We start from the raw sequence: 14,823 nt of genomic DNA, 5'->3' as shown, positions 1-14,823 counted from the left end.
ACAAACAGATTTTCACCAAATAGGTTCAATCCTCCTTCCTTTCACTCAGCAAAACCAAAAAGACAGGATGAGAACCACTGGTATAGCCTTATACATTTGACCTGCTGATAATAAACCATTCAAAATTATAGAACTCACTCAAATAATCTCACAATAGTCCTCACTGTCAGAATTATGGGCCTCACTCGCTCACTCAGTTAACCTTACAATTTATTATTAATAGTCTTCATCGCCACAAGAAGCGATAACAAGTGTCAATATGATTACAGCAAATATTACAAACCCATAAGACAACCAAAGAATTCTTATCATTAGTCAGACTTACAGCACTCGTTTCAACGTTTGCTCATATAAAAGCAGGACAATTTTTATCCAAAAAAATTTAATTCAATCATCCTTTTGCCACTAGGAAAAGAAGAATACGTAGAGAAAGATCTCAGTTGTCATCTTTTTTATACAGATGTCTGAGAGATCACCGACTCTCACTACCGTGGTGTTTATTGACTATGCAGATATGGGGTGTCTTCGATACTCTGATGTGACACTTTTACATTAAGGATGTGAAAGTAGAGACCAAAAAATCGAGACAGAAGAAGGCTTTTCAAAAGTTTAAGTGACAATTAATGTTTATGTGAGTGCATGAGTACGTGTGTGAGTGTATGAGAGAGAGACATTAGATATGCGAAAAAGAGAAGAGGGTGACTGGAGAGGATCTGTCACTTCTGTGGTTCCCCTTTCTACAGTCAATATAAGCGGCACTTACTTTGTGGAGAGCTGTGTATGACTTGTGTGTGTCCTCCCTTGTCTCTATTCACTTGTTGGAACCCAACTCTGCAGGCAGGTAAGTGCGCGAGTCAGCACTCAATAGTTTTAGAAAGAATAAGTAAGAAGGTTGTAGGTAAGAATGTGTACACATTAAGTAAATTTCAAATGTTTTTCTCGGTGATTTTTTATCGCTATGAAAGCTTACGCTAAGTTATTATTTGGCCAATCTTTAGCTTAGCCAGTTCTGTAAAACTGCCAGGAACAAATCATGTTTATTTGGATTGTTATACAAGGTTTTCTACGGGTTTCAAACCTGTTAACTGTTTTATCGTCTTCAACTTGAACTGTGGTAACTCTAATTAACGGCCTTTTTTTTACTATCAGTTTTGTCAGAGACAAGACAATGACTAGAAACCTCCTGTCAATTCTACCTGTACTCGCTCTCTGTCTGTGGCTGTGCACCGCGGCATCGTCAAGGCTGGTCAAAAGGTCTGACGATCTTGACCCTCTGGAGGCTGTAGTCAGTCAGCTTTCGCAGGTAAACATCAAGGTGTTTAGGGATCAGTCTGTCGGCCGCTACTTTAGCCGTTTCATAACGGTATGCATGTTACGGGGTTGGTTTATGTTTGTTTGTTATTTATTTATTGGTTTGTTTGTTTGTTTTGATTTCTTTTGTTTAGGGATCAATCAGCCGCTAGTGTGAACGTTAACCAACTTTTCCCTGATTTCAGACAGTTGCAGGCCTCCAGGCTGAAATAGCGGCGCTGAAATCGTCCAAAGCCGACAATGCGGTTCTCCTCGCCCTTCAAACCCAAGTCCGATCTCTGCAAACGATTACTGCAGGTACTGTAGAACATGGACAACTCTAGAACACGTACAGACAGCAGACAGGAAAAAGGACAGACAGACAAAACACTCGAGCTTCAGCTTTGTTGTGTAGGCAGATCGAGGCAGTCATCTACAAACGCAAGCCGCGGATGGTCCAACTTAGGGCCTGAGCAGACTGCTGTTGGGGAGGAAGATTGGCGAATGTCGCTGTTTGTATGACTTTGCATGCTACTTAGTGCTTTTATGTTTGTAGATATTATCGTTAGTGAATATACATTAATATCAGATTGGCCTGAATTGTGTGAGAATGCTTTGTCCCTTGCAGTTTTAGAGAACTGGCTATAAGATTGGTCAGATTAGACAGACAAACTGACCGACAGACACAGGAAAGCAGGTAGATAGGCAAGCAGATATCAATAAGGGGAAAAAACCCAATAGTGATAGTAAGGTAAAAATAAAAAATAAAATAATGATAGAAAATGCAGAGGTATCTCGAAACTCAAACTGCGCTGTGCTTGAACAGTTCGGTCTCTGAGCAATAGTTTCGAGAGAATTCTGTTCTCGGCACTCGACCACGCTGATAAAACCTGCATGAGATGTCACCCTTACCCGTGACACTTAGAGGTGAAACAGGAAACAGCGGCACTGTCCACCCAGATTACAAGCAGTAAAGACCTATCCCGGTGCTGTGTACATTTGTAAACGACACGGTCACCATGATGCCCAACAAACTTTATAGTCCTCATGTCAAAGAAATTGGAATCCAGTAGGAACAACAACTGAATTAAAAAAAACTTATTGCCAAGTATGAACAGAACATACACGTCTGACTTAGAAATAACACTGGTAAAAAATTTTTAATTTAACGTTTTAAGTTTTAGTATATTGTATAGTGCTGTAATGATTAAGTTCTACTCTACAATGAAATAAATTTGAAACAAGCTCCTCTTTCTACGTATGCCGTGCAATAAAATACCATGAATTAATGCAAAAATGTATAGCTATTGGTAGATGACGGAACCAACTAGGTACCTTTACATTATTCCTTATTGGCAAAAAAGTCACCGGCACTTCAACTGATCAGTACTCAACCAGTCTTTGTGGTTTGTAGTAATGTGCCAAAGTCCACTGTACGTAAAACGGATTTATTTTTCAGAACACAAAGTGGCGTTTCTTGCAAGGGTGGACGTGGATGTGGCAGCCAATGCACCGATTCCCTTTCACGCAGTTGACTTCAACGTTGGCAACGCCTACGACCCCTTGTCGGGCATCTTCACCGCACCTCACTCAGGGGTCTACCTCCTCAGCACGCAGATATTCCCACAGTTTGCAGGTGACGTACTCGTCGACCTCTACAAAAACGGAGGAATCATTATACGCATGCGTGTATTTGACAGCACGAGTCCAACCTCCGAGTCCACCTCCATCACAGACCATGCCAATGCTGGAGACAAATACTGGGTGCAGGTCAACGTAGGGGGTCACATATATGCTGGCGCCCACAGCTTCTTCAGTGTGACCATAGTTTTTCCTGACAGTTAGGTCAACTGCTGAATCTTTTTTCTGTTGGATGTCTCTGGTTAACAAAGCGATTACACAGCAACTCATTCTTTCACAGATACAGTGGCGTAGGAAGGTGCTCGGGCTCGGGATGGGGAACTCCATGCTTACAGTGAATGACATTCTTATTCTTGTCTTCTTAATATATCTTTTTTGAGTTGACGGCTGCCTCCCTATCACCTCCCCCCCCCCACCAGTTCCTACACCACTGAGATATATTAGTATGACAATAAATAGCACTTCTTATTTGCAAATCACAACACTCTAATCTTCCAGCTAAATCTTTCTCTCTCTCTATGCACACACTGCACGCAAACTCCTACGGTATATGTTTCTTACATTTGAAGGAAAACTTTGCTTTGTCTCCCTATGACCAAGGTGATTGGAACTATTACACAGACTGTCCTTCTATAATACAATATTATCTCAATACGCCTTGACTCTGCCAAGTATTCTGAGTCATGGTAACAAAATTACCACAGATTCTCAAAGAATGAAATTTATTATATAAATGTGATCGTGAAATAAATTTGACTATTGTCAGTATATTGTATTTATTCAGTCCAACATGTCTTTGTTATTTGGAGATATATTGATCTTCGCACTCATGTGTTTGTATGTTTGTGTAGTTATAAAACAAATACTAACACATTCTTTAAGACACCACCATTATTGGAAGCCTTTGCTAAGTATGAAAAAATAATGATTACTTATAATAATATTTCCAATCAATATTACGACACAGCCTTACCTGAACATATTAAAAACTCAGTACTATTAGACATTATTCTTCAGTGGCGTAGGAAGATACTCAGCTTTGGGGGTGGGGGCAAACTCCAGACTGACCATGAAAGATGTTTGCATTCATACTTGCTCGTGCGGTACAGTTGTGCAATGATTAGCGCCTATGACCAATACTGCGAAGATTGGATGTCCTGGGTTCAGCTCTCGTCTCAGGCCCTATGCTCTTTCTCAGCATGTGGCATCTGTTTACAAAGCTGGCTGCTTTGTTATGATATAGGCTTAGTTGCTGCTTGGCTCATCATTACACTCGCATATTACGGAAAAAGGAGGGGTGCTTGATTGCAGTCATGAACACGCACGAACGTAGTATCACAACATCTGCTGTCAGTGTTGAACAACAAAGCTGCACCAGGTTTAACACTTTTTCACCGTTAAACGACAAAGCAACACAACAATTAAGAGACAAAACTCGTTGACAAAATAACTCGTCCCGGTATCGCAATCACAAGAAAAATATGCGTTATGTTCAAAGTAAGGTAAACTTTAAAATTATAATATCACATTCAAGGTTTGCAAGTCAGTGTGCACACTCCACCCCCACCCCCACCTCCACACACACACACGCACGCACAAAACCCCTGCATATTCCTTGATTGACACATTTGTTTCTCTCTCTCGATCATTTCTCCTTTAGCTTTTTTTGTACTTTGTAAAGAATCACATTTCAAGCACCTGGCACGGAGTGGGAGGGGGCAAAAAAAATATTCTTGCCCCCCTTCAGCATCTTTTTTAAGAGGGAGACTGCCTGGGTTCCTACACCACTGTTCTTACATTCACTCGAACGAGGTGCTGTTGGCACCGTCTTCTCCAGTAAATTATACATTACAAATCACTATATCACATGCAAGAAGAAGAAAACGAATGTTTAATTATAAAATACCTTTCCCCAATAACCAAGGTGGGTTCAAACCGCTTTACATAACTACACGAAAACACACACTTCTACTCAGCAAAACCGGAAGTACAAGGTCCGCAGAGCAAGGGAAGCTACTCTGCGTCACTCCTGTTTTTGACAGTGGATGCGTTTCGGCCCGATGGGTACTCGGGTTATGAACGAATATTCTTTCTCTGATGGAAGGTACACGTCAGTCGACAGGCAGGGTGAAGTAGCTGATGTCCGATCAGCTGTAGTATCTTTCGATGCACCCAAAAGAAATGTTAGTCAGAACGGTAAGTCTTGTTTTAAAATATAAACATTAAGGTCGTTCTGAAGGGACGCTACTCGAGTATGTTCAAGGTAGAAATGTTGTTGGTGACCAAATAAGCATTTTAGGCAAACACGAAACACGTTAAAATGAAATTTTGAATACGTTTTTAGTTTGAATATTATATTTGTGTCTAATATTGTTTTCTCCAAATTACTTTTAAAAAATCACTATTCCTTCACTTATGTATCTTACTCCGCATACCAAGCCTTGACAATTGAAGTCTGTGCAACACTGTTCATATGTGAGGATATCTACCATTTTACAAAACTGCATACGTTACAGATTTCAGCGTATAACTCTAACTTTAAAAATATGGATACTTAACTCATTTACTATACATGCTCTATTTAGATTGTCATTCCATATTCATACTTTTGCTAGTGCTCTTGCAATTAAACCTTTTGTTTAAACCCTTTTTCTTAAAAAAAAAAAAATGTATTTCTAATGTGAATAGTTTTCTGTTTATTTTGCAGACCAGATACAGAAAGCAGTTGGGTTAAGCATTGGATTTTGTAGGTAATTCATGATTTGTACAGCATTTACCTCTTGATATTGTGTGTATGCACAGGCATGTGCCATGGTAAAGAAAGTAATTGCCCAGAAATGCATATAGCATAGTTATGTTCTCATTAGTATGTTGATGTGTTTTCATTGTATTTTTGTACATTTTAACTACTAGAAAATTGCACTCAAGATTGTTAAAATGTGCAGAGTGTAAAAATTAATAGAGATTCTGTGTTTTCACTGATAGCTGCTAACATAAGCTATACTTGCTGCCCCTACTATTGTAGTGATAACTGAAAAAGCACCATTTCATTGTATTGAATGACTAGTAAAATTGCTATCTTATAAATTTTGTGAATTTGCAGTATTTTTGCAGAACAACTTTTGTCCCACCCATGCATTGTTCTGCGCAGACAGTGTCAGGTATTGAAATGCAGTGGCTTTACCTAAAATGTTTAACTGTGTTAACCGATTTCTGTTACTGTTATTTTGTGATATAGTTCTCAGTATATATGAACTGGTAGTGTCAACAGTGACCAAGAAGATACTTAACAAGCAGACATTTAAAAAGTTGTGTATAATATTATAAAAAGTAATGATGATAAATTGAGGTCACCAGATATTTTAACTAGTATTGTATTATTCATATTAACAACATTGTAATAGATTATTTAGGCAAGAGCTAATAAAACTTCTTCTTAATAAGATAATTATGCTCCTGTCTTTAATATCTAAAGTGTTTGAAAATTGCTTATACAGGTACATCACAATGGGTTCTGGTATCACCTGACACCTTTTACTTTAGCCCAAATATTGTTGAATCTGCAGAGAGCACAGGTGAATCAGCTATTTTATGTATCTTTCAGCTTTTTGTAGTACTAATTTGTCTTGAAAATGTTAATATTGCACTCTGAATTTGAACATTAAAATTATTTATGAAAGATTCACAGTTCTTATTGCTCCTACCCTATCATTTCACTCCCTTGCCTTATTTACTATTTGTTTATGCTGTATAACTCAGACCTTGCCCATTTTCTAAAGTGACCAAATGCATTTTTTTAATGGAGATAAGAGCATTATTTCCATTGGCAATCTTTTTTACAATTAAAGATTTTACATCTTTCAGCAAATTGTGTGGGAGCTGGAATCAATGTTTGATGTTAAGTTTGGTTTTGTTGATAAGGGTGGCTGGACTCTTTGGAAGGGTATTGGTGGCGTGTTTGTTGTTAGAGCAGTCAATATGGTCAGTGAGACTGTCATCAGTGAAGTGACTGGCTTTCCGAAGTAAGTCACATTGTCAAATATCAGAGTTGTAAGAATACAGATTCTTTATTCCATCATCATTCTTATTTATTTCTGAACTGACCAGCTCTAAGATTTCAAAATGACATCTACTTCATGGTCATAGTAATCGGTAGCTTTTTTGGTATGCTCACTGGCAATCATACTTAGCGCTTTCATTAGATTTAGTTATCAGAATTATCTTAATCAGTTCGTGTGGAATAATGCATGCAGTTAGAAAATGATTTTTTGGCATATTTTTATGGGGAAGATTAGAAAGTTATGAAAATTAAAGTAGTTGAAAATTAAATGCTTCTTTAATATTAATAAGATTGCAATTACTAATCATGAGTTATTGATTTTCAGGGATGTATCTAGACACATGCCATTAAGGAAATATGGGGAACATGTTCTTTTAAAAGTGTGAGTTAAGTTTCTTTTCATCTTTTTATATCTGCTTGTTGCCTTTTTTTTAATGTGCAAAGTATCTTTTCTTCATCTCCTATGGGTTTATATAGGAAGAAATCTGCAAGTAGCCTGCAACTATTCCATTATATGCAATTCTTCATGTCACTTTTTCCAGCACATATGGCATGTCTTTACATGGCTGGCTATCTTGCTGTGATATAACCTTAGTTGCTGGCTCAGCATGAAACACCAATTCCCTGTTCCCCTCTTATTCCAGCATATTTTGTCACATTTCTAAACTTTACAGAGAAGTAATTAGCAGACTGTATTCTGACCCAGGGACAGCAAATTATGCTGCCATTGTCCAATGTGGATATGTTCTCTATGGGGGACTTAATTATCTGCAGGCCCCACTATTTTGTTAATATACAGCCTTAAAAAGGTATTAAAATTTCTCTGAAATTACTGCAGGTGTGAAAACAAAATGTAAAATGTATTTTAAAATTACATGGTAACATTGAAAAAAAGAGTTTATATGATTAGTGTCTCTATTGGTTCATCTAACGCTGTCTCTAATTGTTGCTTTATTTAACCCTTTGATGTTTAATATATGGCATATTTCTGTTTAATTGTACCTGATTATAAACTATGTATACACAAAGATCCTAACTAATAATAATTTTTCTTTTGCAGCTTGGGTTATATTGTGACAACTCCCTTTTATGCTGCAAGTCTAATTGAAACTGTACAAGTAAGTTTCATACATGACACTGGCTAAGCCTCTTTGCATTCAGGTGGTTAGGTAACTTTGTACATTTTTGCAGATATAAAATAAATTTTGAATATATATTGTGTGTGTGTGGGTGGATGGATGGATGGGTGAGTTTGTATTTTTAGTGGATGTGAGTTAGAGAGACAGAGAGATGCATATGCATATTTATTCACGTAGCTCTAAAAACCACAAACAGGTTGAAACAATTACTTGATTACTCAAATGAATTCAGCAATGACAAATTACTGACCTATAACAGTTTGTAACGCTCACATTCTTGTGTGCTTAATGATGTGCAGAGTGACATTGCTAGTGAAAAACCAGGGGTCTTAGACACACTGCGTGAAGGAGTATCCAGGCTAGCTGGCTGGGGTACTCCTCACTCAGGTCGCTTGATTCCTGTCTGGCAGCTGGTTGGACCCACAGTAGCATTGCGCCTCTCTCACTACTTTATATCGTCGATTGCCAACTATACAGTGACCTCCACAGTCCGCTCTGAGCAACAGGAGAGAAGGGTATCTTTCTGTTACCATCTTCGTCAAGTCTTAAAAATATCAGTTGGTCATAGGAATATAGCATTTTAATACCTTTAAGAATTTTGGTTGACTGAATTGGATTGTTGAAGCTGAGTTTTACAAGGGAGATGACAAGCTATATTTTTCACACCTGGTGCATCATTTTCCGTAGAAGTACCATTAGGTTATTCTAGATTTTTACTGTTGATTGATTGGCAAATGGGTAAATACGATTCACATTATTTTAGAAACAGATTTTTATAAATACAAAGCACTTTCAAGTTTGTTTTGTTTCCCAGTAAAAACAGCTCAGGTTTTGTTTTCGTATTAAAACAGCTCAGGTGCATAAACAAGTTAAGTACAAGAAGTATCCAGGTGCAAGGATGTTACATGGCATGACACTATAGTTATTGAAATCCCTGAATTGTCTCAATGTTAAGTTACTTCCCTTTAATATTTGTTGCCCTTGTGAAATCTCATCAACTGAAAGGCTATCCGTCTGTAATATTGAAAAGCAATGAAATGAGGTTTAAAAAAAGAAATTTTTTAATGACACAAGGTTGTGTGCTGCTTTGTCCAAGAAAGCAGGAGTTGAAATCTTGATGCTACTCAATAGTATTAGTGGTTAAATGTTTATGGAAGATCTGATCACAGTTTTACCAATGAAATGGCTGCTTGCACCGTATAAGACCCTTTCCTAATAAATAGTCAGGCGATGTAAGATGCTCTTTTTGGGCCATGTGAACTAGCATGACACCTTGTCGAGGACTATCCTTTAAGTCACACTTGAGGCTGGTCAATGCTGCAGTGGCCAGAAAAGAACTGGCATACGAACTTTAAAGACTGGACTGGTCATCCTGTACAGGACCTACTCACTTTTGCCCAGAATAGGCAAGAGTGGCGGGTTCTGTCAGCTGCCACGTCTATCTAAACATGGATGTGTATAGGTGAACTGCTGTCTGTCTGGAGAGAGCAACGTCTAGTCTCTTGCGAAGTTCTCCGCTGTTAGTTTTGGCGAGCCTAAACAATGAATGTGACTAAACCAGAAGCTTTGTATGCACCAGCCTCGTTTTAGTAATTAGCTGGAAAAGATTATCTGCAAGCAGTCCAATAATACAAGTTTGTGATCCATGTGCTTCCCCCAATGACAGATGTTGGTCAAGGGAAAACTGACTGACCTAATAAAATGTAACCGAGAATGAAAATGAAATTTATTGATTCATACATCACAAAAATCAGTTTTCTGCTAATGTCTTTGTAGAGAGGGTTAAAAGCTTAAAGCTGACTTTAGCTCATATTAGTGAACAATTTATGGTGTGTAATTTCAAGTCTGTTTTGCTGTCAGGATCTACCAGGAGACACACAACAGCTAACAGCTTATGAACAGTACTTCCCAGAGCTGTTAGCAACTTTCACTGGAAACTTTCTGGCTGACTTCGTGCTCTATCCTCTTGAGACTGTGGTATATCGCCTCTACATCCAGGTAGATAATTGTAGTGTTGCCCATACAGTCTTCTCTAAAGAAACAGTCCAATATATTGGTTGAAATTGTACATCTGTTTGCATCAGTGCTGGGTGAACTTCACTTCATCTTACTGTTTCATTATAAATATATTTATGGATTGTTTTCTCCTTTTCTGTATTAACTTTTATTTCTATTATTTACATTTACATAAACTGAAAAATAACTGAAAGATAAACTCCAGTAAAGACAAATAAGTTTGACAAATATCTCAATAGTCAGGTAGATGCCTCAAGATTAAATCATGTTTTATTTTAATTATATGGATTTTGTAAAATATTCAAGATGTTTTGGGTAAGGGTTATGTGTTCTGTCATAACTTTTACTGCAATCTTATGTTCTAACATATATCTTGTGAAGAGTTTCTTGCTCATAGTAACAACAAATTACTGACATTACTTGCTAGTTTTAGCACATGCAGGAAAAAGTCTGTCCTTTATGTTTATTCAGGGCACTCGGACAATTATTGACAACACTGGACACAGGACTTGGTGTGATCCCAATATCAACCCGCTATGAGGGGTTTGTGGATTGTTTCCGATGCATCCTTGCAGAAGAAGGCATTCCAGTATGGTGGCTTGCTTTTTGTTTTCAGTAGTTTGTTAATGTACAAAGAGATCTTTTTGGAAATGTCACCTAAGACATTAGATATTGTACAGTGATACGTTTTATTCTTGTCTTTCTTTTTTTCTGATTGGGTCCCTGAGTAAGTAGCATGAAACATCCCCTACACAGCAACTTGCATTAGTTTCAAATTAGGTAGACCAGCATGTGAATGTAATAAGCAATGGAAATGCAAAGGAAGTTGTATTTTTTAGACTGATTTTGATGGTGGTTTACTGTAGTTCTCTTACTAACTTAAATGGTAAAATTGTTTTCCAGGGCTTTTATCGTGGCTTTGGAGCTCTTATTCTACAATATATGATGCATGCTATCTTACTGCGTGCTGCCAAATATCTCTTTGAGCGCCTGTCACAAGAATTTGGATCAACACCAACACGCCATCCCAGGCCAGCAAGCTTACCTTCGCCACCCAGTCCAGGCCTGTACACACGCTTACCCAGCTCTGTTTATGAAAAAGATGGTAAGTGCCTTCCAGAATTAAGTTTAATTGCATTGTTACACAGGCTAACATTTTTAATAATAATAAAGATTATTTCTAAAGCACCATGAGCTTGCTCATAAGGCTGGGATATGGTGCTATAGAAATAATCTTTATTATTATTAAAAATGTAGCACCATATCCCTTATGAGCAAGCTCATGGTGCTTTACAAATGATAATTATAACAACAACAATAACAGTCATGATAAGGAGAAATTGAAGAGACCAACCAAGACGATAGGAAAGAAAAGGGGATAAAATGGAACTGTAAAAAATTTGTCCTGCTGATTAACAACTGAACGAACACAGTCAACAGATATATAAAATTAAAAATTAAATGCATAAATTGAAAAAAGAAATCCTGGAGAGAGAAAAAAACAGAGGACTAGATTTGAAGGTGTGGCCTTGGCAACACATTTCACTGATGAAAATTTAGAGCTTAGATCTGCTATTGTTTGTCATTGGAAGGTGAACTCCAAAATAATCAAAATAACAAAATCCAAAGATATCCACACAGCTAATCTCCTCAAGCTTATAAGTCAAAGGAACATTACTCTGTTGTTTTAATTTTGTTTGTTTTTATAATTTGCTTATGTTTCCTTAAATATTTCAACTTTGTGGATATTTTTTTAGCTTCATATCCTGTTAAAAGTTTATATTATTATAATATTATTATACAGAACTAAGTTATATTAATAATATTTAATAGATGTTACATTTTCTGTTACTGAATTCTAGCTGCCCGACCCTTGTGAGTCTTTCCTTCAGCATCAAAAAAGTATTCATGCAGGCCACATGACGCAGCTGTGGAGACCCAAGGATATCAAAATGAAATCTTTGGTGGAATACTTTTCTGATCACAGGATTTTGTGTTTCATCAGTGATCAGAAAAATCCAGCACCATATGTGATCAGAATGATAGTTTGATTGGTGTATGTCATGAACAGCAATTGTACAAATGAGTGAAAAAAGTAAAGAGATGTTTAGATATATGCTTGTGATTATGTTGCAAATGTAATAGGGGTCTTGTTAATTACTTTGTATTTGAAATTCATTCTAAGGGAAGATATGAAATTTTCCATTATTTAAATTGTTTGTGTGTCTCCATTGAAAGTTAAATGGTGGTGCAACTTCTTATAACTGAAAATATATGGAGTTTTATTTTCAAATTATGGTTTTCTAATTACAAATTGTAGAAAAAAATCAAAAAGCAGATCACTTATAGTCATGTTGGTTCTCATTTGTGATTTGTGATGTGATGAAAAACTGTATTTACTTGCCCATCTGTAAATAGGTGCTGATGATAAGTCAATGTCAGTATCTGGTAGTATCGTTGAGTGGACACTACAATGTGTCTTAATGGAATTTTTAAACCTTGGAAAAATCTTTTTGTTTATTGCCTACATCCATCTCTTTTGAGTTCATGCTGCACTTTTTGTTACTTGAAGTTCTTCTGAGGCAGACTTTAATAAAGGGTGTTGGTTATCATACCAGAATTTTTGCTGTGATTCTGTTAGCAAACTCCGAATATCAGGTCAACACTTGAGAGTCATCAAAGATGAACATCATGGGGTTGTTTTCATTACAACAAAAATACACTCGGATTTTTAATGTCATTCAACAGGGAAAATCCTGTACTGTATGTTGAGTGTAATACCAGGGCTGGGGTTCTGTGATTTGTGATAAAACAAGGATATTATTTGTGAAAGAAGCAATAAAAGCTAAAAATATCAATCTTTATTTTGTGTGGGAGAAAATTTGAATGCATTTTCTAAAATAACCACTTGCTGATAGCCATATTTTTGGCTTTTCTACACATACAGTAATCACATGGAAGTGTTCACATCTGAGTATGTAACTAAACTTTTTCAATAATTATGTAGCACAACTTTTGTCATGAAAATTGTCAATGCATGCTCACAGTCCTATATTTTCTGTGAAATGTGTGAATGTGAATGACATTCATACTACTCAGAGCAAAGAATGGGGAAAATTACTTGTGAATAATGAGTTTATTTAAAGATAAGCTGGATATATTCACACAGACAGGTCATGGGTATGCTAGGCATGAATAGTATGTGATACAGTTGAGACAGTGCTGTGGACTAGAACACATGTAACACTTGTACACGCTGAGTCCAATCCAAGGAACCTTGTTAAGAGACACCAAATGTGCATTTCATATTCAAAACAAAATTCAATATGAGAATACATGTCATTCACTTCTGATTCATCAGAGTAATGCTTAGATGAGGAGGTTCAAAGCAGAGCAGGCCGGATGAGAGTTGCTGACCGTTACTCCATATTTGCATGTTCGTTATCTCTACAGTAAGAAATATTCGCAATAACTAAGCGGTTGTATGTCTGTTGGACACTCTGACCAAAATATGCATTTGGGTGAAATGACAGAAATGATTATTATACAATGCTTATAGACATTGCCCTAGGCATGGTTGCCTTAGTTACCACAGTAAGCAAACTGCACAAGGTCAGCAGCTGCCAATGTTCGCTTCCTGTTATCAGAGCTTGATGTCCGCCAAATACTTTTGGAGCAAATACTGGATGCAGTTTGAAGGGGGCGTTGGTGTTTTACTAAGGCTCTGTCTCGGCAAGGCAGCCAGCCCTGTAAACAGATGCCACATTCAGAGAAAGAACATCGTGCGCGAGACGAAAGCTGAACCCAGGACAGCCAACTTTCTGTGGTGACAGGCGCTAAGGTTGCGCCACCAGACCGCCCTTGCAGTTGAGACTTCATAATGTGCACCAGAAACAGTAACAACTCATGTGTTGGACGGGGGAGGCGTTCATCCCGACATCCACCCGTGGTAGTGAATCTTCGCCAGTTTAGAAACACAAAGCTTAACAAGCATAACACAATACACTAAATATCATGTTCCTTGCATCCGTGAATAGGTTTGCTGACTCGATAAAGTGGAGCATTTCTCACACAAAACAATGGTGAGCGCACACACACACACCACACCCGCAAGTGTTTCACACCGATGAAGGAGATCTTAATATGCATGATGATACAACAAGTAGGTATAGAAGACTACATCTACGATGAATCTGAGAACACTTTCTTTACTTCTTAATTAGATTGTCTTACCACTAGCTTCCTTAGGATAAATTACTCACGGGTACACATACAATCCAAAATTAACACCATGACACGTCACAACTACTACTCTCTCTATATATAAATATATATCACCCTGTCTTTCTTTGCTTCATAGATTGCACCTTTGCACTTTATTATTGTGATTCTTGTTTTTCCACCACCAGAAAGCTGTGAACGTGCGGGATAAAGTTAAAATTGCAAACTGTAAGGTACAGAGCTTTGAATCTCAGTTTTTCATCCACACCTCGTTTCCTGAGCGGAATGCGTCATTAACTGTAGGACACTCAAAAGCCAACAAAATAAATTATTTAACAGTTTTACACATGATTGCTTTCGCGTCTTAGCGCTGTCAAACCGTCTGTGAGAAATTCTCCAAACAACTCGGTAGTCTCTCTTTCTCCCTTTCCCTCCTTCTGTCTTCAGTAGCTTCTC

The 14,823-nt window shown here is 37.4% G+C and overlaps 2 protein-coding genes across 2 annotated transcripts; both read left to right on the top strand.

The window, feature by feature from the left end:
* Positions 1–485: 485 nt before the first annotated feature.
* On the top strand, positions 486–3,691 carry LOC112554525 (complement C1q-like protein 4). Its single transcript, XM_025222322.1, has 4 exons — positions 486–841; positions 1,150–1,303; positions 1,497–1,608; positions 2,750–3,691. The coding sequence occupies exons 2-4, from the start codon at positions 1,169–1,171 to the stop codon at positions 3,133–3,135; spliced, it is 633 nt and encodes a 210-aa protein (XP_025078107.1). The 5' UTR covers positions 486–841; positions 1,150–1,168; the 3' UTR covers positions 3,136–3,691.
* Positions 3,692–4,936: 1,245 nt separating this feature from the next.
* On the top strand, positions 4,937–13,004 carry LOC112554528 (solute carrier family 25 member 46-like). The gene is given in 13 exon segments (XM_025222326.1): positions 4,937–5,127; positions 5,639–5,681; positions 6,035–6,092; positions 6,429–6,506; positions 6,853–6,953; positions 7,317–7,373; positions 8,052–8,109; positions 8,430–8,645; positions 9,991–10,128; positions 10,618–10,641; positions 10,643–10,735; positions 11,050–11,251; positions 12,009–13,004. Coding segments are annotated over 13 exon segments (1,236 nt in total). The 5' UTR covers positions 4,937–4,976; the 3' UTR covers positions 12,026–13,004.
* Positions 13,005–14,823: the final 1,819 nt, after the last annotated feature.

Source organism: Pomacea canaliculata, linkage group LG13 (assembly GCF_003073045.1).
Source record: "Pomacea canaliculata isolate SZHN2017 linkage group LG13, ASM307304v1, whole genome shotgun sequence".
Taxonomy (NCBI): domain Eukaryota; kingdom Metazoa; phylum Mollusca; class Gastropoda; order Architaenioglossa; family Ampullariidae; genus Pomacea; species Pomacea canaliculata.
This window is presented reverse-complemented; position numbering and strand designations above follow the sequence as displayed.

Bases quoted from the DNA above. Each gene is read 5' to 3' on its own strand.
- LOC112554525 (XM_025222322.1), top strand. From the start codon at position 1,169: ATGACTAGAAACCTCCTGTCAATTCTACCTGTACTCGCTCTCTGTCTG. The intron at 1,304-1,496 runs GTAAACATCAAG...CCCTGATTTCAG, and splicing joins TAGTCAGTCAGCTTTCGCAG to ACAGTTGCAGGCCTCCAGGC. The intron at 1,609-2,749 runs GTACTGTAGAAC...TTTATTTTTCAG, and splicing joins TCTGCAAACGATTACTGCAG to AACACAAAGTGGCGTTTCTT.